At 46.4% G+C, this 14,773-nt stretch overlaps 1 protein-coding gene across 1 annotated transcript in view; it reads left to right on the forward strand.

Moving 5' to 3' along the window:
* The window catches only part of LOC134450631 (heparan sulfate 2-O-sulfotransferase 1), a 118,130-nt gene extending 105,240 nt beyond the window's left edge, over window positions 1–12,890 (forward strand). The window contains exons 3-7 of the mRNA XM_063200513.1: window positions 5,396–5,481; window positions 6,866–7,004; window positions 10,188–10,285; window positions 10,825–10,982; window positions 12,176–12,890. Coding sequence (XP_063056583.1) covers window positions 5,396–5,481; window positions 6,866–7,004; window positions 10,188–10,285; window positions 10,825–10,982; window positions 12,176–12,402 — 708 coding nt within the window. The 3' untranslated portion in view covers window positions 12,403–12,890. The remainder of the gene's footprint in view (window positions 1–5,395; window positions 5,482–6,865; window positions 7,005–10,187; window positions 10,286–10,824; window positions 10,983–12,175) is intronic.
* Window positions 12,891–14,773: the final 1,883 nt, after the last annotated feature.

The raw sequence follows: 14,773 nt of genomic DNA on the forward strand, positions 1-14,773 counted from the left end.
GTGTGTGTGAGAGAGAGATAGGGCTGACTACGTAATCGTAACATCAAAGCAGGGGGCTCTGTGAGGGGCTGATTTGCAATAATGTAGCCCTGGCTGGCAGCTGTTGTCTACTAAGAATCGTGGGAGCTTTCAGAGGTTGCAGGTTCAAATCCCACCCTTCCTCTCCCTACACCTCCATCCATGGATGAAGTGCCCTTGAGCAAGGCCCCTAACCCCACCCACACTGCTCTAGGGACAGTAACCAATACTTTGTAAAATGAATAACTAAGTTGCTTTGGATGCAAGCATTAGCTATTAGTAGAGATAAGAGTTACTGTATGTAGAGTGAAATTCAAGGACACCGTTTCTGATCTCCTGTATGGGGTCTGCAGAGATGGGATGTGGGACAACAGCAGGGAGCTGAAGAAGGTGCTTTAACAAGCTGCAGAGCTTGGTGCACACACAGACAGACACACACACAGACAGACAGACACACAGACAGACACACACACAGACACACACACAGACAGACACACAGACAGACACACAGACACAGACACAGACACAGACACAGACACAGACACAGAGACAGACAGACACACAGAGACAGACAGACACACACACACAGACAGACACACACACACACACAGACAGACAGACACACACACACAGACAGACAGACACACACAGACAGACAGACACACACACAGACAGACAGACACACACACACACAGACAGACACACACACAGACAGACAGACAGACACACACACACAGACAGACAGACACACACAGACAGACAGACACACACAGACAGACAGACACACACACACAGACAGACAGACACACACAGACAGACACACACAGACAGACAGACACACACAGACAGACAGACACACACAGACAGACACACACACACAGACAGACACAGACAGACAGACACACACAGACAGACAGACACACACAGACAGACAGACACACACAGACAGACACACACAGACAGACACACACACACACACACACACACACACACACACACACACACACACACACACACACACACACACACACACACTCTATGTAGACTGCAAGTGAGAGAAAAGTAGAAGACACTTTGTGACTATGTAGAGAAAGTGGCTCGTGCTAAAGGGCGAGAAGAGGAGAGAGTCATTACTCTTAGATATAGAAGTCCATACTGACATAAAAGGAGGACATCTTCAGTGGAGTCAACAGCGTTTGAGGAGAGGAGAGGAGGGGAGAACAGGGGAGAGGAGAGGAGAACAGGAAAGCGGAGAGGAGAGGAAAGGAGGGGTATGTAAGTAGAGGTAGTTTAGCGATCTATTCTACAATTATTCTAATACTGCTACTGATAAAAAGAGGTAGTGTACTGATCTACTCTACGATTATTCTATTACTTCTCTTGATAAGTAGAGGTAGTGTACTGATCTATACTACAATTACCCTAATACTACTCCTGATGAGTAGAGGTAATCTACTGATCTATACTACAATTACTCTAAAACTACTACTGATGGGTCGAGGCAGTGACCTATGCTGAATGAGCTTTGTCAGGCTGAGGAGTAAAACAAGAGAGTGGAGCAAGCCAAGATATTATGACTCATGATTTAGGATCAGTGTTTTGGTCTCCGCGGTGATAATACAGACGCTGGCTGCTTTCCAAAACATGTCAGAAACGCTTCTAGACAAGCCTGATCAGACTTGCAATTCTGTTGGAAAGAGGAAGCAGGCAGGATGGAGGAGAGACCAAAGGGCAGCAGTTGAAAAGAAATGTGTATGTGAGCAGGAAGTAGATTTTGGAAAGTCTGTTCTTTTTGGAAAGTCTTTCTATATTTGAGAGAGATGATGGAAGTGGGCATACGGTAAGAGAGTTGTGTGTAAGAAGCAAGAGTTCAGAAGATGGTGTGTAGAGTTGATGGGGATGCATACTGTATAATTAAGAGGGGGTTGTGTAGAGTTAGGGGTCAAACTTACCAAAGCCGAACGGAAGACGTCTCGAGACGAACGCGGTCTTTCTGTTTAGTTTCGAACGGTTGCCTTTGCGGGCATTTGATAGGGGTCGTGTGTACAATACTTGTGACAGATGTGTGACGCAGGTGCTGATGTAGATTTGAGGTATGTGATTGGCTTGGTACGGCAGAAGAGATTGGTGGGGTGTGTCCCTAAGTGTGATCCTTAATGTAGGGATGTTGGTTACTTTGGTTCCTCTGTACTACAGTGTGGCCCTTAATATAGGGATGATTACCCTGATTATCATCGACTTTCAAATTTCTTCGAGACTTGGTCTGACCAACAGCATAACAATTAACATTTCCCAAGCGCCATGGTTGACCCGCCTCCCTTGGTTTGCTAATGGTTGTTTGCTTCCCGACAAAGCGGGAGGAGTTCCCTATTTTTCAGGGGCTCAGAAAGTACTTGCATTGCTCTTGACCTGACTAGTAGCAACGCTGAAGGTGTTGCGTCACTCGGAGGACACGGCCTGGCTACTACAGTGTGGTCTTCGTTTCTGTGATGTTGGTGACTTTGGGTCTTCTGTGCTACAGTGCCCTGGTTGCTGTGATGTCGGTGGCTTTTGGAGGCCATTTTTTCTCCATCACACCAGAGCCAGAGCCTCTGATTGGAAAGCTACCGTATGCTTTGAATGTCACTTAAAATGTCTGTGCAGGGAGGTGTGTGTGTGTGTGTGTGTGTGTGTGTGTGTGTGTCTGTCTGTCTGTCTGTCTGTGTCTGTGTCTGTGTTCATGCGTCGTGTGTGTCTGTGTTCATGCGTCGTGTGTGTCTGTGTTTGTGCATGCATGTGGTGTGTGTGTGCGTGTGCGTGTGCTGTGTGCACGTGCTGTGTGTCAAACCTTCCAAATGGCACAGCCCCTGTGCCCGGACTGTGTGTGTGAAGCAGTGCCCGTCCTCTCTCGCGTGTGTGTGTGTGAAGCAGTGCCCGTCCTCTCTCTCTCGTGTGTGTGTGTGTGTGTGTGTGTCTGTGTGTGTCTGTGTCTGTGTATATGTGTGTGTGTGTGTGTGTGTGTGTGTGTGTGTGTCTGTGTGTGTCTGTGTGTGTCTGTGTGTGTCTGTGTGTGTCTGTGTGTAGCGATGCTCGTCCTCTCTCGTGTGTGTGGAGCGATGCTCGTCCTCTCTCGTCTTTGTGGAGCGATGCCCGTCCTCTCTCGGCTGTTTGGTATTCCCGTCACAGCATGACTGGCAGCGTAGCGAGGTGTCTGTGTCTGTGTCTGTGTCTGCAAAAAGTGAAATCGTGAACAACCATCCAAACAATACCCATGAGTAATAGAGATCGCTTTGCGTCATCACTCGTATTCCAACATGTCATCACGCCAGAGTGTTAAGATAGCACGCTGACATGAACCGTCTATTGCGTTTTGTGTTCTACGCCTTTGCATGTTAACTCGTGCTCCTCAACGCCTGTACCATAAGAAGTTTAGGCATGGTTTTGGTCAGGGCACAATTTCGCCACAATTTCACCATTTCCTTGTTTGTATTGCTGTCCTTGGCAAACGTAAAGCAGCAGCAATGTTGCTTTACTGACAGGTTAGGGTTAGGCATGGTTTTAGTCTGGGCACAGCAGAGCATTAGCGCATTTAGCAACAGAAATTCGCAGCAGCAACAGAAATACGCAGACATGGCGGGAAAACGGTGCAAACATCGTTGCTTGACACAATTTCTTTCCTGTGCATTGAGGGCCACAACTCAACTTGCCAAGGCATCGCACCTCAACCTCAATGCAGATTGCGTTTTTTTGTTTTGTTGCAATTGCGTGAAATAAATATGCCTTTGCATGAGGACAGTCTGCATATTTAATTGCTACAAACGTACACATTTCTAGCTGGGTATGTAAACTTGAGAGCAGCACTGTGTATCTCATTGTATCTCTCTCTGTCTGTCGCCTAAAAAACCCTCATTATTTCTCACTCGGACCAGAGAACTCTCCCTTTCCATTCACCTCTTTTCCTCTCATCATCTATCTATCTATCTATCTATCTATCTATCTATCTATCTATCTATCTATCTATCTATCTATCTATCTATCTATCTATCTATCTATCTATCTATCTATCCTGTCCTTAGATTCTCTCTCTCTCTCGCTCTCTCGCTCTCTCGCTCTCTCTCCCTCTCTCTCTCTCTCTCTCTCTCTCTCTCTCTCTCTCTCTCTCCCTCTCTCTCCCTCTCTCTCTCTCTCTCTCTCTCTTCTGTTTTTAAATTACCTGCCTCTGCACGGTCAGCCTAGACAGCAGGTCTCCGGTATGTCTGTGGGTACGAGTCTGCTTTTGTGTCCCTCTCTCTCTCTCTGTATCTCTGTCTATCTCTCTTTCTCTCTGTCTATCTCTCTTTCTCTGTCTATCTCTCACTATCTCTCTATTTCTCTCTCTCTCTGTCCCTCTCTGTCCCTCTCTGTGTCTGTCTCTCTCTCTCTCTCTCTCTGTCTCTCTCTCTCTCTCTCTCTCTCCCTCTCTGTCTCTCTCTCTCTCTCTCTCTCTCTCTCTCTCTCTCTCTCTCTCTCTCTCTCTCTCTCTCTTCTGTTTTTAAATTACCTGCCTCTGCACGGTCAGCCTAGACAGCAGGTCTCCGGTATGTCTGTGGGTACGAGTCTGCTTTTGTGTCCCTCTCTCTCTCTCTGTATCTCTGTCTATCTCTCTTTCTCTCTGTCTATCTCTCTTTCTCTGTCTATCTCTCACTATCTCTCTATTTCTCTCTCTCTCTGTCCCTCTCTGTCTCTCTCTCTCTCTCTCTCTCTCTCTCTCTCTCTCTCTCTCTCTCTGTCTCTCTCTCTCTCTCTCTCTCTCTCTCTCTCTCTCTGTCTCTCTCTCTCTCTCTCTCTCTCTCTCTCTCTCTCTCTCTCTCTCTCTCCCTCTCTCTCTCTCAGGAGTATGTACGGTATGGGTGAAGTGTGTTTGAATGCCTTAACAGTTTATTGTAATGGAGAACTCCAGCTCTGTATTCATGACTGTCTCAGCAAAACCACCGAGCCACAGAGTGTGTGTGTGTGTGTGTGTGTGTGTGTGTGTGTGTGTGTGTGTGTGTGTGTGTGTGTGTGTGTGTGTGTGTGTGTGTGTGTGTGTGTGTGTGTGTGTGTGTGTGTGTGTGTGTGTGGGCGTGTGGGCGTGTGTGAGACTGTGAGACTGAGAGACTGAGAGACTGAGAGACTGAGAGACTGAGAGACTGAGAGACTGAGAGACTGAGAGACTGAGAGACTGAGAGACTGAGAGACTGTGCGAGTGTGTGTGTGTGTGTGGCGGTGTGCGTGTGTGTGCGTGTGCATGTGTGTGCGCGTGTGTGTGTACACATGTGTGTGTGCGTGCGGGAGTATGAATCATGTGTGTGTGACTCCTATGACTCAGCACTCTTTCTTTCTTCTGTGTGTGCGTGCGTCTGCTTCTTGGTGTTGTTAGGTTCGGTTTGTGAAGAACGTGACGTCCTGGAGGGAGATGAAGCCGGGCTTCTACCACGGACATGTGGCCTTCCTGGACTTCTCCAAGTAAGAACACACACACACACACACACACACACATACACACACACACACACACACACACACACACACACACACACACACACACACACACACACACACAGACACACAGACACACACACACACACACACACACACACACACACACACACACACACACACACAGACACACACACACACACACAGACACTCCGTAGACTGCAAGTGAGAGAAAAGTAGAAGACACTTTGTGACTATGTAGAGAAAGTGGCTCGTGCTAAAGGGCGAGAAGAGGAGAGAGTCATTACTACTATTCACACACACACACACACACACACACACACACACACACACACACACACACACACACACACACACACACACACACACACACACACACACACACACACACACACACACACATACACAGAGACATCACGCCACCACACAAGATGAATGACTCGAGATGGCTGTGAATTAATGAACCACAGCCAGAGCTTGTGTGTGTGTGTGTGTGTGTGTGTGTGTGTGTGTGTGTGTGTGTGTGGGTGGGGGTGGGGGTGTGGGTGTGGGTGTGGGTGTGTGCGTGCGTGCGTGCGTGTGCGCGCCTGTGCGTCTGGCAGACAGACAGGCAGGCAGGCAGGCAGGCAGGCAGGCAGGCAGGCAGGCAGGCAGACAGGCAGACAGGCAGACAGGCAGACAGGCAGACAGGCAGACAGGCAGACATTGAAGCATGTATTACCATACGGCTGGCTTACTTGTGTATGTCTTATGGTGTCTTACTGACACCTTGTGGCTATTTGTGGAAGTGCAGGCTCCATGCTGTAATCCACTCTCCTTAGATACAGTACCTATCGGTGACCTTTGAAGCGGGTCAGATTATGTGTTTATTTGTAAAATGGCAGCTGACATAAATGCCATGAGCAGAGATGTCTGTCTAGTATTTATGTTAATTATGAATAAAACGAATTATATAGTTATATAAACATTTGTGGTCCTTTAAAGAATAGTAGTTACTTGACTTCAGTGCTTACAATCCATTTCATTACATTACGTTGCATTTGGCAGACACTTTATAACGAAGCAACTTTCAAACGACGTAATCATAGGCAACATCACTAGCATATACAAAGTGCACAGGAAATATACAGAACGACAAGTGCAAATGCAAAGAAGGGTTAGGTTTCTTTTAACGATTTCAGTTGTTTAATAAGTTATTGTTATTAATGATTTTTAGTACATGTAGTTGTAGTGGTGGTAGTGCTAGTGGTAGTAGTAGTGGTAATAGTGGTAGTGGTGGTAGTATCAGTAGGAGTAATAGTGGTGATAGTAGTAGTATTTGTAGTAGTTTTAGAATAGAGAATCTTTGGTAGTAGTAGTGTTTGTTAATGTCTTCTCCCTGTACTACCAGGTTTGGCGTGAAGGGGAAGCCGGTGTACATCAACGTGGTGCGCGACCCCATCGAGCGGCTGGTCTCCTACTACTACTTCCTGCGCTTCGGGGACGACTACAGGCCGGGCCTCAGACGGAGGAAGCAGGGAGACAAAAAGGTAGGTGTGTGTGTGTGTGTGTGTGTGTCTGCGTGTCTCCGTGTGCGTGTGCGTGTGCGTGTGCGTGTACTTGTGCGGGTATGCACAGCGTGTGTATGCGTGCTTGTGCGTGCGCGCATGCTTTAATAAAAATAATACTTTCGTTTTATATAGCGCCTTTCAAAACACCCAACGTCGCTTAACATTATATCGGTGTAGGTGTGTATAAGTATGTAGGTGTATGATTGTGGACACTAGAAGCCAAGAGGTCTAGTACTCAATCACATCAGGGGAATTAAAACGCATTTTAAGTTGTTGAGTCACGCTCCGAAAGCATAAGCCAATCATCCACAGAGACAGTGCAAAGACAGTGTGATTTTACAAGGTTTTTCTTATTAACCAGATCTGATGAAGCATGTTACCATACACTTAATTATTTTTTTATTCAGTGACTGTTAAACACTTACAATTGTCAAGCATTTAAAATTGCCGGGAGAAGTTGCATATGACTTAGAGCCAGGGGTGTCAAAGGCAATAAATGCACAACTTGCTGCAGATGTGACGATTTGAGTGTTCCTTCTTTGTAAAGAGGAGAGTCTTATATTGTGTTTTTGTGCTCATCTCATCACCACTATGCCATTTAAAACGTGGAACTTTTTTGCTCAGCGGGAAATCTCCTCAAATCAGGCCCCCAGCAGCAGCAGCTGTTGTGGTATCTAAATGCCGCTAATCAAAATCACACAATTAGCGCTGAGCTAATTAATCAGAGGAGGATTCATACCGTAGTCATTAAAATGGCAAATAACTAACGCTGATGATCCCAATCTCTGCACTGTAGGCACTAGGCACCAGGAGAGGGTGGAATTAGTGGATCTGATCATGTTGTTGGCTTTTTCTAAACTCATAGTACTATGCTTTGAGTTTGGTTATTGTATTTGTATGATTTCCTGTCTTAAATGTAGACTTGCTGTCAGAAAGGGTGTGCATGAGATGATGTAGGAACCTGTGTATTTTATGCATTATACTTTTTTTAAGTATATATTTTAGGGGCTTTTATGCCTTTATTTGATAGGACAGTCTGAGATGGTGACAGGAAGCGAGTGGGACAGAGAGATGGGTGGGATCAGGAAATGACCCCGGCCGCAGCCGGACCCGCATCAGGGTTCCTGTGGGCATGTAAGCCCAAATGTGGAGGCTTAGGGTGCTGCGCCACAGTGCCCCCCTATGCATTTTTCATTACTGGTTCCTCTTGAAAAGGACACACGTGACCGGAGGAAGGCAGACAGGCCGAAAACGTATTTATGCAACTCAGGAGTGTGTGGCACTTCTGTCCTCTTGCAAGTCTTCTTGAAAAGGAAACATCACGTTTCATTGGACCATCCCTGAATAAAATTGTAATTGAAGTAACTCTGAAACATAGATAATTCACAACAAAAAGACCTTGAATACAGTGCAGATATGTAATGGAATATAGAGTAAGTATTTTCGTATTTTTAGCAAAGGGTCATGGAGAATGAGTTTATTGAATGCAGAATCAGACTGCAGCCAAAAGTCCCTACTGCCCTCCTATGTAGAAGGCAAAAAATAAGTAAGCGATTTATGAAGTACATCCGAATACCCTAGTAGGCTGTCAACCAGGAGGCGAATGGTACCTAGATGACTTTCTTTTTTGTCTTTCTTTTAATTTAAGTATTTTTGGGACTTTTTGGGCTTTATTATTATAGGGCAGATAGTAGACAGGAAATGACTGGGAGAGAGAGATGGGGCAGGGCTGGGAAATGACCCTGACCGGACTCGCTGCGCTACAGGCCCCCCCCAGATGACTTTCTACATCCGCATTATGTGGTCAATGGCTACTTCACTATCCCAGAGGTCCGCGGGAGGTTGGTCATTAGTAGCCAGGCTCTGTCCTCCTAGTGACGCAACACATTCGGCGTTGCAACTAGTCAGGTCAAGAGCAAATGCAAGTACTTTCTGAGTTCCCGCAAATACGGGAACTCCTTTCACTTTGTCGCGAAGCAAACAACCATAAGCAAACCAAGGGAGGCAGGTTAACCATGTCGTTTGGTTAATTGTTATGCTCTTGGTCAGACCAAGTCTCGCAGAGATTTTAACGTCAATGATTATCAGGCTAGGTCATTAGTACCATCAGGGGCGGTCCCCAGCAACCGATCCGGTTCAAAGGCTAAAGTAAATGACAGTGATGTAGTAGATCCGAATTGTGCTGGTTTTCTATAGCCTAGTAAACCAGCACCACCCACTGGACGCCAACATTTTTTGGCTACGAGTGGGTCTGGCCTCGCATCGTTGGAGTGGTCTGCCATTTTTGCCAAGAATCTGGCAAACCAATCACAGCGCAGAGATTTGCTTTGAATCAAAGTGGGCAGGGTTTTGAGGGAGTGACGATGGAGCTCGCAACTTTGGGGAAGCACATCAACGAGAAAGATAGATAGCGCTGTTTGGTCAGAGCGCCCGCCTATAGGCACAGGCACCGTTTGAAAGACAACGGGTTGTTCTCGTCAACAATCTTCGGATGTACCATTCATTGGGGCCAGACTAAATTACACATCCAATCTCACATTTAGGCTGGTTTATCAGGCTAGGTTTTCTACACAGAAACTACTTTGTCAGGATGCAGAGTGACTGCTATTTGTAGCAAGGCAGTGCCTGCTACAGGATTGGGACGCAGCATGCAGTGCAGTCATGTCTGTGCTGGTGTTGGGTCGGGTTGCTGTGGCAGTTCATCACTGTGACATGACCAGTGTTGTCAGCAGAGGACGCAGTGTTGTCAAGCCAACCGTGACGGCAAGTGGAACCGGTGACGGTGGCATGGGTGTTTGGGATGATAGGATGACAGGGGTCCGGGAACAGAGTGGACAGAGATCCTATAGACAGAGATGCGTCATTCCAGTTCTTTTCCGGGATCCAATTTATGTCGGGTGAACGCCCCCTTAGGAGACCTTCTGAGTCCTGAGGTTGAGAATAAATGAAGTCCCCTTAGCGCTGTAGATGGTGGTAGCACGCCTCTTGTGCAAACACCACACAAAGAGAAGAAGAAGGAGGGGACAACGCCACCTTAGGAGACCCAACTTGAGCACACTCTTTTGCATTGGGTGGACGTGTTTTTAATCCTCTTTATTAAAATTCCACCCTCTTTGGAATGGCTTTCTGGTGACAAACCTGGTGTGTGTGTGTGTGTTGCAGACGTTTGACGAGTGTGTGTCTTCGGGAGGGTCGGACTGCGCTCCTGAGAAACTGTGGCTCCAGATCCCCTTCTTCTGCGGGCACTACTCCGAGTGCTGGTGAGTGCTCTTTCTCTCTTTCTCTCTTTCTTTCTTTCTTTCTTTCTTTCTTTCTTTCTTTCTTTCTTTCTTTCTTTCTTTCTTTCTTTCTTTCTTTCTTTCTTTCTTTCTTTCTTTCTGTGTTTGTCTGTCCCTCGTTTTCCCTCTCAATTGTCCCCATTTAATCAATTGATTATGATTAATTTAGGGATGTGTGCAGGGTGCTGTAGACAAACAATGTTATGTCCTGTGTGCAAGAGCATGGGGAGGAAGTCTTTGTGTGCCTGAGCAAGCTGTAGACTGTAATGTACATGTTCTGTAGTAATTGCCACGGGCGTAACGCAAGTACTTCAGGCCCCCCTGCAAGCTACCAAGAATGGGCCACCGAACGAAAAAAAGAGGGCCTAATATCATGTGGAGGGGGCCCGTTTCTTCAAGTCAAGGGCCCATGTGGGCCCCCTGCCTCTTATGGCCCCCCCTGCCTCGCGGGGGCTGCGGGGGTATACTTTACGCCCCTGGTAATTGCCATATGTTGTGTTGTGTTGTGTGCTGTCCTGCAGGAACGTGGGCAGTCGGTGGGCGCTGGAGCAGGCCAAGTATAACCTGATCAACGAGTACCTGCTGGTGGGCGTGACCGAGGAGCTGGAGGACTTCATCATGATGCTGGAGGCAGCCCTGCCACGCTTCTTCAAGGGGGCTACTGACCTCTACAGGACAGGTGAGGAAGTACAGTACAATACAGTACAATACCGTTACAGTAGGACTCAGGCAGTCAGAGTAGCAGCCCTGCCACGCTTCTTCAAGGGCGCTACTGACCTCTACAGGACAGGTGAGGAACTACAGGTCATATACACTACAAGGTACAGCACTGTACAGTACAATACTATTACAGTTGGACAGAGGCAGTCACAGTAGCAGCCCTTCCACGCTTCTTCAAGGGGGCTACCGACCTCTACAGGACAGATGAAGAACTACAGGTTATGAACGTAGCTACATTAGGACACAAGTAGTCTAAGTAGCTTGCCTGATTATCATCGACTTTCGAACCTCGCACCGAGATATTTGTCTGGCCAGAAAACGCTGTGCTGAAATTTCAACCAAACATTTTCTTAGTCCCAATAGAATGTCTCTAGTATGTCTCGTAGAATGTCACTACCTTGTTCATGGGTGTGTCATAACACTGTTTGGACACTATTATTTCACTGTTATCATCGCCTTTCAAATCTCGTACCGAGATGTTGGTCTGGCCAATAATGTTTCCCAAACGGCCTGGTTAACCCACCTTCCTCGGCTTGCTGCTAGTCGAGGCCAGAAAACGCTGTGCCGAAGTTTAAACCAAACATTTTCCTAGTCCCAATAGAACGTCTCTGCTTAAACCACGTCACTACTTTGTTCGTGAGTGTGTCATGACACTGTTTGGACACTATTATTTCACTGTTGTGTCATACATATGACGCCGGCATCAAGTAAAGTGTAACCCAATTCTCTCCATCCACCTACACAGGTAAGAAGTCTCACCTGTGCAAGACAGGTTCTGGACATAGAGAAATTGTTAGGGCACAGGTAGTCAATATAGCAGCTCTGCTGGGCTCAAACTCAAACCTGGGTGCACCACAGCAACCCACTCATTGTGCAAATTCAATTGCTATAAAAGCCTGCATTGTGAATCGTTTTTAGTTGTTTATTTCCAGAATTCATGCTATACCTGGGCTATACTAGAAAATATGAGTTTATTACTTGGTAAACTTTCATGAAAAGATCAAATTTGGCAATTGGCAGCCCAGCTTCAATGAGCAGCATAGCTGCAGTACCTTTTTGACCATTTCCTGCACAGTGTACCCCTGTCTGTGTTCAGAATCGTTTTTCCCCGTGTCATGACATTCACCAATCCTCTCCCTCCCCTGTCTACAGGTAAGAAGTCTCACCTGCGCAAGACGACGGAGAAGAAGCCGCCCACCAAGGACTCCATCGCCAAGCTGCAGCAGTCGCCCATCTGGAAGATGGAGAACGAGTTCTACGAGTTTGCGCTGGAGCAGTTCCAGTTTGTGCGCGCCCACGGCGTCCGCGAGAAGGACGGAGAGCTCTACGTGCTCGCACAGAACTTCTTCTACGAGAAGATCTACCCCAAAGTGAACTAACGGAGTCCCTCTCTCACAAGCTCTTCAGACGGAGAGACAAGAGACATGGAGAGAAAGGGAGAAAGAGCGAGAGAGAGACAAGCCTCCAACGAGGGCGTGGAGTAGAGGAAAGGATGGAGGAGAAGAGGAAAGGATGGAGGAGGAGAGGAGAGGATGGAGGAGGAGAGGAGAGGATGGAGGAGGAGATGAAAGGATGGAGGAGGAGAGGAAAGGATGGAGGAGTAGAGGTGGGGTGGCTGGAAAGGGCAGTATGGACCCTTGTTGATCCTCCACCACCACCACCTCCATCACCATCAGTCTGTACGAGCTTCCTGTCCTCCAGGCGATGTTTGTTTGTTGTTATTATTTGTTGTTGTTTTTTATCATGCTTTTTTGTTTTCTTTTTTTATTTTGTGTCACATACACTGGGAGAAAGGGAGAGAGAAGAGAGAGAGAGTAAGGATTGTGGGGACAGATGGATTGTGTTGTTTTCGTAAAAGCTGGCCAACTGCCAAATTGCATAGGAGGCCGGAGGCCGGGTGGGGGACACCTGTGTGTATAGTACAGTACGTATCTCTGTCAGGATGTTTGATTTGCTTGCGTGAAAAAGCAAAGCAGGCCGCAACAGTCGTCTGGCTGGTGCCTTTTTTGGGGAGGTGGCAGAGGAGGATGGGGGAGGAGGATGCATCAGTCACGTGACGTGACCACCTCAAAGCCCCATCATTGGCCCCATCTAACAGCTGTAGTTGGCTATCCCACTAGGACAGGGTGTGGTGGTGAGGCACAGAGCTCCTGGTTAGCAGCACTCTGGTTTTTCCTTTCTTGCTTAGCGTGTTCAGGCTGACAGAGAACCGTGCCAGTTCCCGTTCCTGTTGCCTAATCTTGAACGGGAATGGGAACGGGCACCAGCACCGCTTCAGTCAGCCTGAAAACAGTAGCGCCGAATCCCCACATAGCGAACTGCCAAGCGTTTTTTAACCGAGCAGAAAATCACCCTGGGGGCGTGGTCGCTACTATTTCCAGGAAATGCTCAGCAGGTCTTGCCCCGCTTTTCATCCGACTTTTTCACTATCTAATTTGCATGATATTGGGGTTTCGTCAATATCAAATCGCGTTCCTCGTCTCCATTCAAAGTGAATGAGAGCGGAGCTTGATTTCGCTGTGTGGGAACGGGCCGTAACTGTAGCTACCCTGCTGCTGCTGCTGACTTCCTGTTTGCCTGTCTGCTGTTATCCATTACCAGACCAGAGCCAGAACCAGAACTCTAGCCGGGCTACCCACCCACCAACCCATATCCTCCTCTTGACTTGCACTGTGCTTTCTGATGCTTGCTATTTTTTGTCTACAGTGACAAAACCAACATTTTAGAAGGTCAAGATGCATTTCTAACCATTGTCTATATTTTTTATTTTGTCTTTTCTTTTTTGTTTCTAATTAACTGGCACCACAAGAGTGTAATCAGAGAGACTGGATAATACTCCTGGAATCTCTGGTGTGATATCATGAGTTATAGACATCATATGTACCTTACCTGAAGTCCTCTGTGTTGGGTTTTTTTATTTTTTTATTTGGGTTTTAAAAAAAAACAGATTTGCTTGTGTACTGTACCGTATGTGTGTGTGCGTGTGTGTGCATACACACACACATAGTACATACACTGCATTCAATGTTGGATTTTGGTTCATTTTGCTAAAATGCGTTGTACAGACAGTGTTTACATTATGTAGACTTGGGGTTAGGAAGGGAGGAAATACTGTATGAATGAAAGACAGAAACAGCAAAGTCAAATCCAAAACTGTACATATTGTAATATCTACACAAGCAGTACATATTTTATGTATTTGGACCAAATGGTTGTTAGAGTTAAAAAAAAGACACATTTGCTGTTAAATTCAAACATAGAACACTATCCAACCAGCTGGAGATAAAGGAGAAAAGTCTCATCATATTTCTATGAAGATATCAATAATGTTTTTTAAAGATGTTTCCATAAACTGCTCACGTTTTCCATCTATGCTCACATAGTTCATTGAAAAACAATAATAATAAAAAACGGAATTTTGTTAGACATATTTGTTCTTTATAACCCCTTTGGTGCATGGCCAGTGTGCTTTGGTAAGCCTCCAGTGACTGTTAACGTTAACACGAGTAGTCAAGAGAGGCCAAGAGATCTTGATGGCATGAATAAAGACACTTTGTGAAATGATTAGGGATGCACCGATACCACTTTTTTGAAAAGCGATACAAGTACGAGTACATTAATGTGTGTACTTGCCGATACAGAGTACCGATACCGATACCTTTTACCACCAACATACAATGAAAATAAATGCATGGCTTTGTTTTTTTTCCACCTGTGATATTTTTTTATCGTCTCTTTCCATGTAGATTT

This window comes from Engraulis encrasicolus, chromosome 6, assembly GCF_034702125.1.
Source record: "Engraulis encrasicolus isolate BLACKSEA-1 chromosome 6, IST_EnEncr_1.0, whole genome shotgun sequence".
Taxonomy (NCBI): domain Eukaryota; kingdom Metazoa; phylum Chordata; class Actinopteri; order Clupeiformes; family Engraulidae; genus Engraulis; species Engraulis encrasicolus.